The sequence below is a fragment of the Zonotrichia albicollis genome, chromosome 1, assembly GCF_047830755.1.
Source record: "Zonotrichia albicollis isolate bZonAlb1 chromosome 1, bZonAlb1.hap1, whole genome shotgun sequence".
NCBI lineage: Eukaryota > Metazoa > Chordata > Aves > Passeriformes > Passerellidae > Zonotrichia > Zonotrichia albicollis.
In genome coordinates this window covers 42,323,898-42,343,038 of record NC_133819.1, presented here as the reverse complement: position 1 = coordinate 42,343,038, position 19,141 = coordinate 42,323,898, and the positions used below count along the sequence as shown (strand labels likewise).

The following is a 19,141-nucleotide window of genomic DNA, read 5'->3' as shown; positions in this document are numbered from 1 at the left end:
AACATGTCAGTGATGCACTTTTCCCTAAATATGGCTGCTCTAACTTACCCCTGTCAATGCCGCAGGTTTTTGGTGTTCCCTGCAGTGAATAGAAACAAAGAAGCCTAAAAGTGGGTTTAGTGAGTTGATTAAGTGTATATACAGTATTTTCACACCTTTTAAGGTTTCTCCAGTGCAAATTCCTTGACATACAGGGGCAGTGACTGGCTATGAAGCAGTCCCAAAGTTCTTGCTCTCCACACCCTCAGTCATGGTTCACCATTTCCCAGGCAACTGAGGTATGGATGGACAGACTGGAGAGGTGCTGTCAGGTGGATGTGTGTCCTAGAGCCTCTCACTTATTGATGCACCTTCAAATGCATCTGTATTTGTCTGCATGACAATGTAAATGAAAAAGCCTTGTTATCCTTTCCACCTCCCACCTCCTCCTTGGGACTGCTTCAGTTACCAAAGCTCACACAGACACCACCTGAGATGAAAATGGGATGAACTGTCTGTCTAGATGGAAAAGGGAAAGCTAGACAGGGAACCAGCCCACCTCTGTGTGTTGTAGCCTTTGGTGTGAAATGGTAGTTTCAGCCTGGTAACATCCAGCTCCCTTGCACACAGTCCTTGTGGGGACTGAGATGGGATACCCATCCTGTCCCTGCTGTTTGCCACCTGCTCTGTGGGGATGTGGTGCTGTGGGGAGGCAGACAGCCCCATGGCCAGCCCCACCATCCGGTGCTTCCCTCCTATCACTGTCCCTGCAGACTGTAACACATCCCACTACACCATCCCACCTCACATTCCCTTAACCTTAAGGTAGAAGTCACACAGCTTTTTTTTGGTGGTCTTTCCCATCTGGGATTGTGGCAGCAGCAGGTCTCGAGGCTGCTCCCAGGCAGGGAGGTGGGTGGCATGGAGCTGGAGCCAGGAGCTAGGACCCCCTGCTCCCTCTCTTTCCTTGTTGGAGCTGACCTCCTGAGAAGGCAAAGTGCTGACCACAGATCTTCTCCTCCTCCTCCTCCACTCGCTCTCCAACAGTAATGCACATGTGCTTTGTCCATAAATATATTATTTTGTGTTCCTGCCAGCCCAGACTAATAGGGCTAATGTTTCCTGAGGAGCAGCCCAAAGCTACATTAGCCGCAGATGTTTGATTGATTTAAAACAAAGAGCCTGACCGCCAAACTGCTCCATATGGTTTCTCTTCCTGTCACTTTGCCTGCAGGGTTATCTCTGAAATGCAATTAAGGTGCTTAAAAGTACATTTTCAGGAAGATGCAGAATTGATGAGGGTGGGTTTGCCGATGGGTGCCTCCAAATTGTTCGAGCAAGAGCAAGGAAAGTCATGCCCTACCCTTAGCAGCTGCACACATGGTTTTTCCACTTACGTGAGGACCTTGGGAGGACAGGCCAAAAATGCCCCCATTGTAAAGACTTTGCCGTAGATTCACTTTGCCAGTATTCATGTCTCTTGATATTCTGCTCATTTATTATTGAAGTCAAACATTTCTCTAATTAGATATTTACTTGTGAACTTAAGTGCTGCAGAGATTTCATTCGACCTCACCTCTCCTCCATTCCCTCCCACTGCCTGGGCATTGGAGATAAAACATCTTGCCTGTGCAAGTCAGGCAGCTGGGTTGAAGACCCAGTGACACTGCAGAGGACAAGCCAAGCCCTGCTTGTCTTTTGCTGTGAGGAGAGTGCCTGCCCTGCCTGCTCACCAGGGGACTGACACTGCCTGGGGACACCCACTCAGCCACTGCAGGTCCAGCCTGCCAAGCCTGGCTGCTGAAACCACCCCCCAGCTCCCTGTAGCGCTGAGACCCCTGCCCCTTCCAGCTCCTATCAGACCACAACCCTGTATGCCCTGAGGGGCTTGAGGAGAGCAAAGGAAATTTATGGCTCCTCTGGTTTTAATGCACGGAGTGGATGTTTATAGATGGAAGATGTGTGCTTCTGTGCGCCAATCCTCTGTCCTCCCCTCAGATCAGCTCACACAGAGGAGGGCAACAGTCCCTTACTCTGTTTTTTTTTTAAGAATTTAAATGCTTTGGTTTCTGAAAACAAACGTTTAAAATCCATTTCCATTAAAATTTCCAAAATAGGTGCCTGATATCTGGCACCTTAATCCATGTCTTGGTGTGTAAGGAAAGGAGAGTGTGGTAAGTCACCTGCAGTGACCTAAGGCACAGTCAGGTCCCCTCTCTGGACCACAGACAAAAAATATGCATACATTTGAGAAGAGAATCCCAACCCATGGTGCAGAATTAATATTGTATTATGGAAAAATAGAAATAATTGCATTGCAACTGATCTGAAGATTCATGGCAATGGCACGCACTGTAAATATACAGCACTGCAGGATAATTATCTGGTGCTCAACTCTCTTCAAACTAGACCCCTGTTAACCTTGTCCTTACCTCTCTCAGAATTAAAATCCTAAGGTAATTCATCACAGAATTTCTTGGTACCTTCAAGTATAATTGCTAAGAAGTTTTCAAGCACATACAATTACCACACCCAATTAATCTTATCATGAGTCTTAAAGCCAGGTTGTTAAATGGGCCTTAGCTCTAAATAAACTCTTGTCTGTGTATATATATAAAGATAGATAGATAGATAGATAGATAGATAGATAGATAGATAGATAGATATGTGCACGTGTGTGAGCCTGTATTGGAAAGAAGGAGAGCAGCTCTCAGAAATGCATCTTTCTGTGTCACCTGCTGTGTTCTCTAATTAGGCATTTGTAGAAATATTACCCTGGCTACTGCATACTCCCTAAATTCACATACGTGATCACCACTATCCAGATCTTTGTAACTATTTAAAGTGAAGTTTTTCACAGAAAACCAATTGTACAAACAACACCATATTGCACGGTGTTTATTTTCTTTCACGGGCTTCCAGAGCAAATGTTCTTCAGCTCCAAACAAGAGGAGAAGCTCGCTTTCTTTTTTTGTCTGTGCTGCAAAATCAACCTGAGATATGAAACCTCAGCTTTTTTCTCCTCCTGGCTTTTATACTCCTCTCAGTGAAGGGAAACAAGGATTAGAAGAGTCTGCCCTGAAAAAATAAGCAAATTAATTTAGCCACTTTCTGATTCAACCTGGCACTCCTGAACATCAGTAATAAAGAAGCATAAAGGCTCATTCCTTCAGTGTGTGTGGGAAATGGGAGGGTTTGGTCCTTCCAAGGGAGGGTACAAAACACATTGCTGGCTTTGTAAGCTGCTTGAGGATAACATGCAGCATGCAGCTCATAAATAAAAAAGAATTTTGCCACAAAGGTCTGTATCTGCCCACTGGTAGGTTCCGGCACAGGCATTAAGCACCCGAGGCCTGTTGTGCTTGAGGAAGGTGTTAGAATAATATGATGGGTAACTGGAGTCATCCAAGGTGACAAAAATTCCAGCCCAACAATTTGCCATAGCTATAATCTGAAGACATTTCCTTTGAACTGAAGGCCCCCAGGGACAGCGACCCAAACACTCATTTAAGAAACCTCAAAGCAAGAGGAGTGGAAGCAGCCTGCGGTCTTCCAAACTGAGCACATCCTTCAGGCTTTAAATGTATTTTACAGAAATTATTAAAAATAACTTGTTATGGACAGGGAGCAAGATTCATGGTATGAAATTTGAGAAAAAAACATATAAAAACTTCTAGAAAGAGAAAGATACTTTCCTCTCCTCCACTCTGCAGCTTTGCCTTTACACACAAGGTTGAATCTGCAATTTCCTGCTGTTTCTCCTTTCTTCTGATAAATATTTTTAAAGAGAAGTGCCAGGAACATTGCCAGCCAGGCAAGTGTACTGCGAGGCGTTATTTGTAGTGCTCCTCCCCAGCCCCTGCAGGCAGCTGTGTCCCCTGCCCTCCCTCCCCTGCAGGGCTTGTACCTGACTAATACCTGTCCTTGGATGTTGCTGCTCTTGGTGCCTGCTGTGCCTGACATCAGGGCTCCCTGTCCCATCTCTGGGACAACCCTGTTGTCCTCTCTGCACAGGGATAAAGCCTGATCTTCCCTTCAATCTGTGTCTCTCTCTGGATAAACATTGCTGAAAGCTCTGGGTGAGCAACTCCTTCCCAGCCGGAGGAACGGATGCAGCCCTGGGACCAGAATGCTGCGAGCAGCAGGAAATGTGGACATGTTAATGGGAAATAACCATGGCACTGAGCCACTTTGGACCCTTCTCTGATTCCTCTCTAAGTTACAGCAAATTCAGCTGGTTCTCAGAGCTAGGCTTTATCTCCCCTTTGGGAGGTTTCTGGGTCAGCTGTATTAAAATGCATTTATTCTTAAGGGGGTCAGTAATCTGACACAACAGTGATGTACGAGTGAATGGGGAGAATACATAAATTTCTAACAGTGCAGAAAGAAGAATCCCGGAGTTTTGCTATCTGTAAAAATGGAGCATGGGATCTGTCACTTCATGTCACGACAGCCAAATTAAACAAATGCAAGATGACAGGAGGAAAAGAAACAAAGGACTTCTATCCAATTACTTCCAGAAGCATATTAAATTATGGGGGCACTTGCTTTTGTGCTAGCAAATAAGTATTTAAATGGACTTAAAATTCTTCATATTCTGAAACTTGGGTTTATCTGCATAGGAGAAATGGATGCTGTGGACACTTGTTCCCGAAAGGGAAATGGAAGACAGAGAGCACCTTTGCCAGAGGTTGTAGGTTGCCATGGGGTGGGTTCCATGGTCAGGAACAGTGTTGAAAGGAGCGGTAGGGGCTGTGAAAACACCCGGGCATCTAGTTTTGGATGCCTCCATCACCACTGCTGAAGCCTTGAGATGAAGATACCAAAGCAGTAGCTCAAGCTTTCATTTCACAGCAAGGGACAGACACAGAAACGTGTGCCACATTTAGGTCATTTGAAAGTCCAGCCTGACTAGGAAAAGGTGAGCGTGGACCTGCCACTCTGAGATGATCTCAAGATCAAAGTGATCTTTTTGACCAAGTCTGTGAAAGCTGGACTTGGTCAATGCAAACATTCCTCATCAGAAATGCAGTTTGGAAAGACAAATCCTGGCAACCTCTGGCCTGTCTGACGTGCTGCACTCTGGCAGTGGTCAGAGCAGGCTGCAGCAGGGCTGTAATGCGTCACGGTGAAACGGGAGCGTGAGTCAAAGACACTTTCCCCTGGGTGCACACAAGGAAGAGGAAGGTGAAAGTGTCAGGAAACATCAGGACACTGATGAGAGAGAGAAAGCAGACACTGAAGGACAGCTGTGAGCAGTGACAGACCATGATTAGGTGCTTTCCCAGAGTGCAGGTAGCCACCCCCTGCCACAGCCTGGGTACCTGCCTGAGTAACCCATGAAGGATCCAGCAGGAGATGGCCCCAGCCTGGCTTGCTTGGACAAGCCTTGGGAGCCCCAGGGGAAAGGTACCTGGCACCCAGGGGGTCCATGCCAGGACAGGAATGCAATCCCAGCGAGGTGAGGAGAGGTGCATTCCTGAGGGAGCAGGATGGCACTGCCACACCTTTTGGGCCATCTCCATCTCCCCCAGCATTAAACAAGGAAAGCAAAAATGAGAGCCGAGAAGGGTGGAGTGGGTGGATCAAAGCCCCAAATCCCACCCACCTCTGGGCCATCCTGGCCAATTCTTCTCCAGCTGTTTTGCAGGTGGTGCAGGTGCACTAGTGGGTCCCAAGCAAAGGGAATTCACTCTTGGCCAATGTCTCCCATGCAGGAAATGGGCAGAAGGGCAAGAAACAGCATCAACTCTTCTCTGGAGGAGCAGGGAGGGCAGCAGGTGAAGAATGTCAGGGCAGAACACCTGCATCAGACCTCTGCACAGCAGAAGCCTTGGCCAAATTCTAGGCCTATTTAGAAATTGTTCTGCCATGTTACTTCTACCTGTGCAAGGCCAGGAGGGTCCCTGTTTAAGGAAAATGGCAAAAATTCTCTTTGGATCACAAACTGGAATGACCAGACTCTTATATCGTTGAATATTGAGGGAGGGAGGCAGAGAGGGAGGCAAGAAGAAAAGAGAAGGCCAAATTCCTTTGTCACATACCCTGCTCTAAGTCCAGAGTAATTACATTAAATGTAATGAGCCTCCACACTTCCTTCCCCACTCCCACATGGGAACAGTCATTTGTTGCTGGCCAATTCCTGCAGCAGCCAATGTCCTTACCTACCGCATTGGCAGAAGTCTCCTGGCCAGAAAACCACAGAGAGGAGCAAAAGCTGCTGCCTTGCTTGCACTGCCTTCTCCTTCTCCTCTTCCTCTTTACCCAGAGGGAAAAGAAGCAATACCCCTCTATTAAGGCATCTAAACAGTAAACATTAATTTTGTCTACACCCAAGCTGTCTGTGACTCTCAGTGGTGCTGCCAGTCCCAGTTCCCACACTGGTTCACCACTCTGCACCATTTTCCTCTCCACCTACCTGAGGGAGGTTTTTCCTCAAAGAAACACAGGTCAGTAGTTCTTTCAGAGCAATGCCAGCAGGACTCCTGCAGGCTGGTGGTGGCCAGTTGCACTCATATCTCCAGAGCCACAGGCTGGGAAAGTGGGGAAACCATGGAAAGGTTTTGGCTAAAAGGAAGTGGTGAAGAGAAGAGGTGTAAGAACAGGGAACAGAACAGTCTGACCTTCCCAAGGCCAGGAGTACATGAGCAGTGCTTCAAGCAACATCCAGTTTCCTAGACCCCAGGTAAAGGTTCTCCTGTCAGTCCAGGTCACCCCACTGCAGCCCACACAGCAAGATGCTGGGCGCCCTGAAAGCATCCTGCCAGCCTGGCAAGTCTCCTCCAGGTGCAGACACAGAAGACCACGAGCAGCAGATAGAGGTGATTAATCTTCCCCCTTTGTGTGCCACAGGTCTGATCCCTGTGGGGCTGGTTGCCTGCAATCCTCATCACCCGGGGGTTTTATGGAGCTGCACCTCCCAGACAGGAAGTTTGCTCCAGGGAGCCGTGAAGCCACATATAATAACTGCACGTTGCTATCTATTATTAACTCAAGCACCTGGAGGAGGTGACAGCAAAGGCCTTATGGAGGTGATGAGTAGCTGTATTTAAGCCTATCAGTTTCACCAGAGGAAGTTTTGGGGTCTTGACATAAGAGCAAAGCTGCCTTCAGCACCTGAGCCTCCTCTCTGCTTTTCTTTCCCAAGCAGGCAAATATTTTCAGGCATGTAAATGAACTAACTCTTTTGTGCTCAGTCCCACTGTGCATTTAAAGCACCAGGGCTGGGATGCATCCGTGCTCAACACAAAGCAAGGGAAGGAAAGAGGTGAGATGCAATTCTACCCTCCCCCCACCAACAGCAGCATTTGAGAAGAAAATCCTCCAGAAAAAAAAAAAAAAACAACCCATGCTCTGCTTTCTTCTGATGGTGCAGGCTGATTTGTGCTGTCTGTAATTGTAATCAAAGTTAATTTAATCCTGGTGTGGAGGTTGCTGAGCAACTGAAGACATTTATCCAGAAGAGACAGGGGCTGTAATCATGTCACCTCCAGTGAAGTTGGTAGGGCAGCCACATCACACTGATAATGCCCAGGGCACAGGGCTGTGGGTCACAGGAAGACACTTGGCATTCATGGTAGGCACAGAAGCCAAGGGAAAAGCACTAAGGTCACTCCAAAACTCTGCTTTCTTCCCTAATACAGACAGGTTGGATCAGATTTGGAATAAGGCCCCATATGGACACCACACATGAAGGCACAACTTCCCAGAGGATGAGCGGAGAGTGCCTGTCTGGCTTACAGACGTGGCTGTAAGCAGAAAGGTGCAATGCCAGCAGAGTGGTCAGTCAAGCCAGTCTGTGTCACAGATGTCCCCCTTATGCTGCCTTTCCTCAGAAATCCCATTTTCCCCCCAAGGAGCTCTAAGTCCTCTGTCTCAAAGCTGAAAGCACGGGGCTGTGCTGTCCCTGCCAGGCAGGATTCAAGGCTGAGCATCCAGCAGCCAGGCCCAGGGAAGGCATGGAGCTGGCTCCCTGCATCCAGCACTGGAGAAGGATGGGAAGCTCCAGCAGTGCCGGAGAAGCTCCTGTGAGCTCTGATGCTACGAGTCGGCCTGCAGGGCCCCTGCTGAGCCATCATCAGGGCCATTTGCCGGTGATGAGGAGATTTCCCGAGGCCGCCCCGGTGGGCACCCGCTGCTGCCGAGCCGGCCTGATTAAGTGCTTCAGCAGGGAAGGACGGCTCCTGCCATCAGCGCCTCAGCAATCAAGGAAGGGTTTTTTCCCCCGCCTCTGCTTTTTTCTTTTTTTTTTTTTTCTTTCTAATTATTATTTTCTCCAGAACCAAAGAGCTTTCGTGAAATTTAAAGGCCTGTGGGTGCACCAAGGGCAGGAGGAGGGCGGCAGCCTGCCAGGGAAAAGGCCCAAAGCGTGGTGGGATCCCAAGCATGCCAAGTGCATCCTTACCCCAGCTGTTCCTCCTGTCACACCCTTTTACTTTGGGAAAGTAGGTACTGCAGAGCCACCAGAGTCCATCTCCTGCTGCACTGGCCAGGCTGTCTCTGAAACAGCAGTTGCAGGGGGAAAAGGCAATTATTTTGCTTTTTTAAAAGGCATGTTGGGTTTCTAGCTGAGAGGAAGAGCAGCTTGATGACTTAGGAGGAGATTGTGGCTTTTCAAAGCAGAACTGTGCTTCAAGATGTTGAAGTGACCAAAAACTTGGACATGTCAGGAAAAAGACAATGCACTGAGCAGTAACATTGCTGCATGTCAGACCTTGAGAAACAGTGACAGCTCAAGCCAGCCAAAGCAGGAGAAAGCAGCAGGTAAAGCCTCATTTCAAGATTTCCCAAAGACAGGCTTTTCGAAACCAGAAAAGCCGTAGGAATTTATTTAGCCATTTAGTTTGTACTACAAAGTTTGCTACCTTTTCCATAATTTTGCTCTTTTTCATAGAATTCTTTAGGTTGGAAGAGGTGTTTAGGACCACTGAGTCCAACTCTTAACCAGACATTGCCAAGTCCATCACTAATCCATGTCCCTAAGTGCCACATCTGCACAGCTTTTAAATACCTCCAGGGATGGTGACTCAGCCACCTCCCTGGGCAGCCTGTTGCAAGACTTGACAACTCTTCTGGTGAAGAAATTTTTCCTCACCGTCGAATGTAAACCCTCTGTGGTGCAACTTGAGGCCATTTCCTCTTGTCCTGTCCCTTGTTACCTGAGAGAAGAGACTGACATCCCCCTCATCACAGCTTCTTCTTAGGTAGTTCTGTGTTCTGCCCAGAATGGGCAAGATTGGGTCATTTGTTTTCAATGCATAATAGCCATCTCCTTCATCTCACACCTTTCAGGCAGTAAATGTTGTAAGTGCATGACATCCTGGGTATTTACCTGCCCACCACCCACTCCAGCACCCTCCAAAATGTGCCCATTCCAGGTGGATGTGGCTCTTCCTCACAGGGGGAGGCTGTGCTTCTGCTTGCCAGCCAGGGGTGTTTGCCACTGCCCATTTGCTTTGCTTCAAGCACGTGGTGGTGACAGCAGCACTGAGAGTTTGCCCTGCCCAAAAAGCTTCAGAGTTCTGTGCCAAGCAAGCCAGGAGAAATGCACCAGCCCTGTGCTGGGCTCAGGGCACATAGAGCTCCTCCTCAGGAAACCCTAAACAAGAGAGAGAAGGGTAAGGCAGTGCTGAGATGTGGTTGTCAAAAAAAAAAAGGAAGGTGAGCAAAAACATAGATTAAAAAAAAAAATCCTGAGCAATTTTCTTCTGGGAAGATTAAGATGCAATTTTGATTAAATCCCATACCTCTTGGGTTGTCCAGGCTTTAGTTTTACACACCACTTCAGGTCAGTCCCGGTGCCAATGTTTCCAAATATGAGACCTTTTGGTGCAGTTCCTTAAAGGAAGTGGAGAGATGAAAATATGCAATGCATTTAATGAAATCCCACCATGGAAGCAAAAATAACCATTGATGCACAACCCTGCACAAGACAGTTTTCCATTTTCTCCAGGGGAGAACCCCTCTGAAGCCCCACCAGCTTTTTGCAGTGTTTTTTGGCAGATGGTGATCCAGCAAGGCTCCACTCCTAATCCATTCCTGGGGGTTTGAGGTCTTGCGCAGGCCCTACCTGTGCCTCATGGGGAAAGTTTTCCCAAGGAGACTGAGAATGCAAGACCTGCAGGGATTTCACCCAGGCACCAAGTTGGGTATCACAGTCTAACCGTGTGGTACATCCTAGATCTCTTCAGCACCATGCTGCTCAAAAGGGAGAGAAGTCCCCAGGCTTTCAAGTTTACAATTATTCCTATGTTACAAGCTTTCTTTTTTCTTTTTTCTTTTCTTTTCTTTTTTTTCTTTTTTCTTTTTTTTTTTTTTTATGATAAAGGAAATATTAATTTCATGCTTGGCTTGGTTCTCGAGCAGGAGCATTCTCCCTTCTGCACTTTTTTCTCCACATCAGGAGCTGCTGAGCCCTTTCCTCTCCCTGGGGCCGTGGGGATGGGCTGCAACAGAAGGTTTTTATGCCATGTGGCTGTTTAGCACTAGCATGGAGGCAGCAACCCACCTCCACCTCCAAACCTGACCCCTTGTGCTGACTGGTGACATCCCCGTGCTGGAGCCACACCACTGTGTAAAATGTCAGGGGAAATGCAGCATGCCTCAGCTTTGCTTTAAACCATGTTTCCTGTGATAGAATCCAAAGGGTTATTTGATCGTGCTAGAACCTGTTTACATTATTTTCTGGGTTTTTTTCCTGAATAATTGCCTCAAAAATCTTCAAACTTACAGAGCCTTGGATGGTCCATTTGCAAAAATAAATCTATGTTGTATGCATGCCAAGAAAAATAGAAAATTTATCTCTTTCTTAGTTTTTCTAAGTGGCGTTTGTTCCCAACACCTTTAAAGCCCTCTGGTTTTCTGAAATTTCTTTCTTTAAGTCAGTTTGTACAGAGAAAGCAAATGCAGAAGCAGCAGTTTCAGGAGCTGGCAGGGCTACTGAAGATTTATGCTGACATATACACTGTGCCTATGGCTGAATTAATAGTGCCGCCAAAGCATTTGTATTTTCTGGGTTTTTTCACTCTGACATTAGAAATGGAAGCACAGCCACACCTGCACACAGGGAGTGTGGATAGAATGTATATGGAATTCATCTGCAATTCTTCCTTATTCTCTAAATTAGACCTTTGTTGAGGTTGCAGATCCAGAAGTATCATCAACTCCCCTTTTTCTCTCCTACATAGGTGAGGATTTGTCTTACTGTGGAACTGGTCTTCAGACCAGTTTTAAACCAAGATATTTTCTTATTTCTTCAGTAAAGTTTATCTTCACTCATCTCAATATATCTGACAGGAGAATCTAGCCCAGACTGAGGAATTTCATTTTTCTCCTAAATATTTTATTGCTTTTTATTTTAATAAAAACTGAACTAGAAATATTTTCTTCCACTGAAAAATATTGAAAAACAATTTTCTTCTTTCACCTCCAGAATTCAGTGTATTTTGGAGTCAGAATTCACCTTCCCACACAGCAACGTGAAGCACTTGGAGATGTCAAGCAGTCTATTCATTGCTCAGATTGTATTTTGATGCTGCTCAGAGTTCCCAGGTAAGAAAATACATTCAATCATTTATAGCTGTGAACCAGAGCAAAAGACCAGTGCCTTAAAGGGAAAAGAGGGAAGGAAAGAAGAGATGTAGGTTGTTAAGTGAAGGTGGAGAGCAAAACAGATGAAATTGATAAAGTGGAAAGCTATATTATTCACTCCAAGGCTCCATTTAGTCCCTCTGGCCTGGTAGTTTCAGCAAAGTGAAACTCTTGCTGGAATCAATACTGCTATCATTTCACAAAATTACAGTGGTTTGAACAGAAAACTTGTTATAAATCAACTTCGTGCATGGACAGCTGGAGGAAATATTTCTTGCTTTGAAGATTTGGGTACTTCAAAACTAGTAAAGAGGATCTTGGCTCTCCAAGAATCTGCATTTACTTTACATTTCTTGGAAATAGAAGCTGCTGTTGCATATTCAAACAAGTCAAAATAGCAATGTGAAAAAAGGCAGTGCCTTCATTTTAATCAGATGAGAAAACAGTGTGCTTGATTTCAGTGAAACTTGGGCATTTTGGAGATGGTCCCATTCTCTGACACTCACTAGAAGTTCCTTCAGACTGGGCTAAGAATGTGTCCTCGTTGCTTCTTTTTCATATGCCTAGGCTAGATCCCATAGGTTTTGAGGGACTTTTGCACCTCACCACTTTCAGCTTAATGACTCGATAGACATATGGATAGAGCCTTTCAAGTCTTTGTCACAGGAAGATGTCCAGCCGTCAGCTTCCAGTAAAAGGGACTGGACTTGGAGATTGACCTTGTCTTCAGTGTTTTAGGAACATATACTTGAAGATCCTTCAAAGAAAAGCATGAAAAGCACAGCTGATGCCCATCTCAGGAAGGTCTCACTACATTCTTCTGTGTTTTCTTTAATCATTCTGAAATTCAATGTTTTCTGTAGTTCTTTTTTTTTCCAATAAAGCTATGTCAGATGGCAAGAAATTATCTGTGTAGGTGCTGGAAGCTTCAGAAATATAGTGCACAGCAGGAAAGAAGTAGGGAAAGAATGTCACCGCATCTAATTCCTTGGTCTGGACAGAATAAACATCAGCCACAGCTCCCAGACCATTGACTGGCCAATGCACTAAGCCTGAGGGACTCTTAGTCATCCCTGTTACGGCTGGAACCCCTTTCCTCTTTTCCCATGAGGCAGAAAGGGGCCGGAGCTGGGGCTGGAGCAGAGCTGGGAAGGGTGCTGGAATGAGGCAGCCTTGCTTGTGAAACCACCCCAAAGCCTGAAAACATCCCAGGTTTCTAAACTACAGCTTCTATCAGAGCTCTGTACGGAAGTGACAGACCTTTGGATGTGGTTGTCTTTGCTCTGCCCAGCTTGCAGTGACAAAGCCAGTCCACTCTGTCCTGACTGGGTGCTGCCAAATTGAAGAGGTGGAGATATAGCATTTGCTAATTTGGGATTGCATCTGAGGTAACTCTCTGCTTGTTTTGCCTTTAAGGTGCTTGTGAAACACACATTTGTGCAATATCTAAGCATCATACAGCTGCAATTATTTCTATTGGTTCCCCCCATGTCTTGCATTTAGTGCACTGGAATTTTCTCTTAATTTTGTCAGATATTTCTGGAAATTGCTTAGCTAAATTTGAATTCATTAAAGACAGCAATCATCATTATTTGATAAATAGCATCATTAAATCCATTACACAATAAAATATTGCAAATAAGAGTACAAGTAAATATTTTCAAGAGTATTCACACTGTATTTCCTCTCCTGGCATTCTGAAAAGCTCTTTTATTGTCTCACAACAGAATTGCCAAGTAGCTACAAATACTCATGCATCATCTGCAAGCAAGGGAGAAAGAAGTCTGCTGTTCAATAAAATTTGATTCATCCAATCAGGGAAGGGAGGGAGAAACGTATGATGTGGAGAGCCAATTGGGTAGCATGTGCTCAGATGATTAACACCAGCCAATTTGTTAACGAGACACAAATAATAATCTGTAATCAAAAATAATTCAAAGTGACTGAGGTGAATAAACACACTTACTTGAACCGTGACCTGTTCTTTACTTCATTGGCACGAAAAGAATGGGCTGAGGGTATTGAGCGAAGGACTCAGTCAGCTCGGTTTCCAGATATTTAGAAATTTGGAGAATGGCTGGGAAGTGCCCCAGGAGAGGCAGGGTGACTCTGGGCAAGGAGGGGAAGAGCACCTGCCTGAGAGTCTTGGGGTCATATGGAGAGGACCTCATGGGACCCCACTGAGGTTGGTCCTCACCTCCAGAGTGCTCTTTACTGCCAGCTCCCCACTGCCCCTCTGAAAAGCAAGCAGAGAACAGGAGGGGTTCAGAGAACAGCAAGCAGAGCCCAAAGAGGGCTCAAGGGCAGCAGTGGTTCCATGGCCCTTGTCCAGCTGCCTGTTTGTGGTGCCCCATACTCCATGTGCTCTGCTGCTGCTGCCCCAGGGGCAGGCACCCACCTGTAGGGACATCCAGCTGCCTGCAAAGAGGGGTGGGAAGGTAGTGACAGGATTTTATAGCTTATTTCAGCCAAACAGACACACTTTGGAGCTGAGGCACTAGTAACAGTGAGCAGCCAGGACACTTCCCTAACGCTTAACAAGTCAGGCTTCATGGCGCTGGAACCAAGTCAAGGAGGCAGGAACCATTTAATTAGACCAAAGCAACTGACAGCCATTGTGCAGTAAATCTTCCCTTGCTGCCTTTGAGGTCTCTGGTCCTCTGTGTCTTAATAGTAAATGATATCTCAGTGGTGGGAGAGAAGGGAGCAAACATGCCTCTGCCTGTTGCTCTGACGGAGCAGGACAGCAGGACTTGCAAGGGATCAGCTCATAGGCCAGGGTAACAACAGGGGGCTTCTGCCCAGCTTTCCTGGGTAGCTATAAGATGATGCTCACAATAAAAAGAGTCAATTACAGACTCAGCTCTGGTTTTGTGCATGAGGAGGAGGGAAAACACCTCTGCCAAAATGTTTGCAAACCTCTCTGCTGACCTGAACCAGTCCTTTCCATAGGCTGCTCCATCAGCACCAGTGCTGGCACCAAGCTGAAAGAGAAAAATTGTATTTGGGTAATAGTGGCAGTCTGAAAAAGCATTGGTATCTGGCCTGACAGTCATGTGACATTTCTTTTCCCAGTCTATTTCCTCTGTGCCTGACAAAGAAATTAGGATACAAGTGTGCTGATGAAATTTGATGAATACTGATGTAAGGACTATTCTCCCCTACCATACTTCATCTGAGGTATATTAAAGCAAATGTGTTAACCTAATTGCTTAAACAGTGAGCAATGGGCATTAATTACTTGCAAATGGCAATAAAATTGTGCCAACTGTAAGCCAGGAGTGGATCAGAGCTAATAGCCTCATAGGAAACAGAAAGGACTGACATCTCCAATAAACAGATCCCTGACTTGTCTTCTCTTCAGCAGCCAGCAGCTGCTCATTCCTTCAGATCCCATGTCCTATCTTCTTGCTGGGAGGCGGAGCAATTGTTAAATATTCACCAGTCTAACACTGCAGACTGAAGCTCTCCTCAAAAAGCAGCCCCACATCTCACTCCTGGCCACTGCAGAGTGTCCTGGTTTCTCTTGGCACTCGTGTTTCCTGCGTTCCCGGCAGCAGAAGGCTCCACCTCAGCGTCATTTCCACCCGCTCGCTCCTTTCCATGCCATGCAAGGACCATGTGAGCATTTGATGGTTGCTCACTTTCCTTCCAGATCTCTTTCCATCCTTTAGGGGCATTTTCCTTCATTGATTCCCCTGAGTCCATATCTCCCCATGGTTGATAGCTGTGTAGATATCCTCTTGGGGTTGTCACTGTGTGAATCATCTCCTGGCTGTCTCCCATCTGCCTTCTGGGGAAGCCTTGAGTGCTGAGCTGGGTAAGGCACCATCTTTTAGCAGTATTTGGGACCAATCAGCCTCCCCCTTCTTGCCTGCTGACCAACTCCCATCTCTAGGTCAGCTTCACTGAAATTTTTATTTCGAGATCAGGCACTGACTTCACAGGATATGTAAGGGCATTTCAAGATCTGGACTCTCTCCTGCCTTCCTTTTTTCTTATTCCTGATGTGACATTTTATGACAGCACCCAGACCGTGCTCAGGACACTGTGGTCCACAGAGGTCCAACCCTGGAAGGTTCCGCCTTCCCCACCCCAAATCACCGATGCTGCAAACCACTGGCAAGGCAGTGAGCTGCAGTGGTGCCATTCCACTGCTCAAGAGATGCCCCACTGTGAGGCTGCAGGCATGCATGGCTCTGGTGCTCTTGTTCCTGTCCTGCTTCTCCCACCATGTGGCATTTCCACCCATACATTATGGTGATGCAACCAAGCCACTAAACCTTTTGTTGGGGAAATTTTTTTGAGTCTCCTTCCGCAGGCCAGCACTCTTCCCACACACACTTCATTTCTGCTCAGCTCCTAAAGTCATTCTCCTGAATTTTAGGATCTCATGAGAGCTTATACCAACTGAGGACAGAAGGTATCTGCTCATCACCCACTGCCATGGCTGCTGGCATTCACCTACCCTTCAGCTCCTTCCCACAGTATCCTTCAGGCCCACAGAGCTTTCCAAGGGCTCCTCCCACCCTGCTGCCCTCAAAGCCCCTCTGTCCCAGCCTTGGCCCCTTCCCTGCACCTCACCACCCTTCCCCACACCTCTGAGTCACACTCACTCCCACTCCAGTGCTGACCCATCCAGATATCGAGAATTTTTCTGCAAGTCACTGAGTCACCATTTAAATCTGATATTAAATTTTCCTTTCAACCTTTAGCCAGTGCATTCCTTATTCCATAAAGCCTTCAGTAGATACAGTGCATTCAGGCATATATATATATATATATATATATATATGTATATGAAGGAGGGGTGCAATGTTGCAATGCATAAACCATCACCTCTTGCCATGTCTCACTGCATTTTTTCCTGCTTTTTTCACTGGTGGCCTTATATAAAATGATTTGCAATCACCATGTGGATTAAATTATAACCTTTCAAGGCAACCTTGCTGAGAAGGGTGCAGAAAGATCAAGCCCTAGGCCTTGTAATGGTCCCTTTTTGAATTCCTGAAGTAATATGTGCCTAATGCCACTACACCAAATCGTGCAGAGGACATTACTCTAGTACCTGGCTGGAGGCACATGGGGAATTAGGAAAACCTGCCTTGTCTACTGTTGGAAAAACATAGCCTGAGCACTTACCTTGCCTGGGACTTTGGGTACACCTGGCTGGCTGAAGTTAGCCCAGTCCTTAAGCTGCAGTGTTATGAAAAAAACAAAAAGTATTTCAGGAAGGCAGGGAAATGGGGTGGAGGCAGCCAGGGGAAGGGCTGCCAAGATCTGGACCATTAAATGTGGTAGAGCAGCAACAATGGGGGCAATAGGAGTGTGCAAAGGGTAAGGCATGGGGACTTAGAGATTCCTTATGGGGTGATGCCTGCTGCTCCCCAGTAACTTTTTCCCATTTCCCTGCCATAAGACATGGCAAAGCCCTAGAAGCAACTGAACAGCCCAGGACTGAGACCAGCTGTGTGGTGCAGGCAGATTTTCTGGCGTGACCACTATTTGGCCCAGCCTTTCATTAAAATATCTTAAGTAAGGCAGTGGTGAGGGTGGCCTGCTGGTAAAATCATGACTAAAGACTTTGCATCAAACTCATCAGAGAGAAAGTTTCTTTTCAACTGTTTCCTTCAGCTCCCCTCACACACTTTACAGTAACAAATTGTTTTTCCTGAAAATGTCTACACACAGCCAGGCTGCAAGTGCAGATGGACATCTTGCAGAGAAAGGCAGGGCTCTGCTAGGTCTGACCCAGCCAGGAGGCCACACCACAGCATCTTGGGTGGCTTCAGCCTTCCCATGTTATCAGGATTTAATAGCCCAATAATCACAGGGGGCTGGCCAGACCACAGCACTGGCAAACGGCATCAGCATTTCCCAGAGGTACAGGAGAAGATTGTCCAAGGAATTTCCCAACAGACAAGACATTTTGAGATGAATTTGGGAGGCAATGATCATGATTTCCAGACCTATTTTCTTTCAGGGTCAAGGAGGGAAACCTCCAGGTTTTCTCCCAGATGTCCACTCCCCACTTAGCCCTCTGAAGGCTCAGATATCTGCAGTTACTAATTTTTCCCGATGTGAGGGCATAAGGCATCCACATTTTGCCATGAAGAACTACATAGTTAAAGCATGGCTGCTGCAAGCATGAATTTTTATTTTTGGTGCTTACTCTCCCTAGGGGACCCGCAAGCCTCCCTCACTGTGGTACAGAAGGCGGTAAACAAGCAGGGAAAGCCTAAGCAAGCAGGTGTCCTTCTCTTGTCTGCTGATTTGAAATAGTATAGACAGCACTGGCATGTATCTGAAGCACAGTCATTATATTTCCATAACTTTATCTGCAGAGGACATAGGAGTTACAATGCAATCAGTGCTATACAGTTTAAAGTGTAGCTGAGATGTATTATAAAGTCAGCTGCAGCAAAGAACATATGGTACAGCTTGCCACCCCACTATAGTATTTCTTCAAAAGACATTTTTCTTACAAAAACGAAGACATTATCAGTCAAATTATAAGTAACCCATTTCCATTTATAGCATACAGTCTACCCTCTGAGTCACACACATGATCAGCAATAGCAGCTGTGAGACTTCTAAAAGTTTGGTTGGGTTTTTTTTTCCCTTTTATTTTTATACTCTTGATTCTGAAAATGTTTCTGCTTGAGTGGTGAAGTCTTCCCTCACTTCCATTGTGAAAGCCAAGCATTGCCATGGCTGTCCCTTGCCTTGCTCAGAGAGCACATGTGGCCCTGCTGCTCACAGTGCTTGGTGCTTCCAGCCATGGGGACGTGCCTAAATTGGGGCACAGAGCAGTTACCCTGCTACCTAGTGCAACTCAGGGATCTTTCTGCTGTGGCTGGGTGGATTTAGCACAAAAATCCTGTCAGAGATTGGGGGGAAATTGCCTGAAACCACATATTATTTACCACTGGGTTATGGTTTACCCCCGGCCAGCATCTGAGCACCACACAGACATTCACTCCCTACCAGCAGGGTTAGGCAAAGAATTGAAAAGAAAAGGAAAACCTTGTGAGCTGAGATAAAGCCAGTTTAATAGGTAAAGAAAAAGTAAAGCAAAACAAAGAACTAGTTCACTGCTTCCCATGGGCAGGCAGGTGTTCAGCCAACTCCAGGAAAACAGGTTTCCATCACATCTGACAGTGAGTTGGGGAGACAAATGCCATCATTCCAAACATGCTCCCTTTCCTTCTTCTTCCCCTCCTTTATTTGCTGAGCATTACTCCATATGGTATGGAATATCCTTTTGGTCAGTGTGGGTCAGCTATCCCAGCTGTGCTCCCTCCCAGGTTCTTATGCACTTCCAGCCCACTCACTGGTGTGAGAAGCAGAAAGGCCTTGACTCTGTGCAAGCACTGCTCAGCAATAACAAAAACATCCCTGAATTATCCACTCTGTGTTCAGCACACATCCAAAACAGCCCCATAGCACCTATTGTGAAGAAAATTAGCTATACCCCAACCAAAACCAGCACAGCCTGTTACTAAATCCTTCCTACTACTGTTTGCATCACCTGCAAGAACAAAGTCTCCCTTTTCTCTAAGGTGCAGAAGTG

At 46.4% G+C, this 19,141-nt stretch overlaps 1 protein-coding gene across 7 annotated transcripts in view; it reads right to left on the bottom strand.

The window, feature by feature from the left end:
• LOC113460640 (uncharacterized) overlaps positions 1–19,141 on the bottom strand; it is an 84,558-nt gene that overhangs the window by 23,082 nt on the left and 42,335 nt on the right. For 3 of the 7 annotated variants that reach the window (XM_074539242.1, XM_074539249.1, XM_074539238.1), the window contains exon 2: positions 6,398–6,546. The exons of 1 other annotated variant lie outside the window; for it this stretch is intronic. In XM_074539242.1, coding sequence (XP_074395343.1) covers positions 6,398–6,546 — 149 coding nt within the window. Of the gene's footprint in view, positions 1–2,667; positions 3,058–6,397; positions 6,547–9,310; positions 9,578–9,725; positions 9,817–19,141 lie in introns of those variants that run through there. 3 more of the 7 variants (XR_012579959.1, XR_012579956.1, XR_012579958.1) reach the window with 2 other exon arrangements.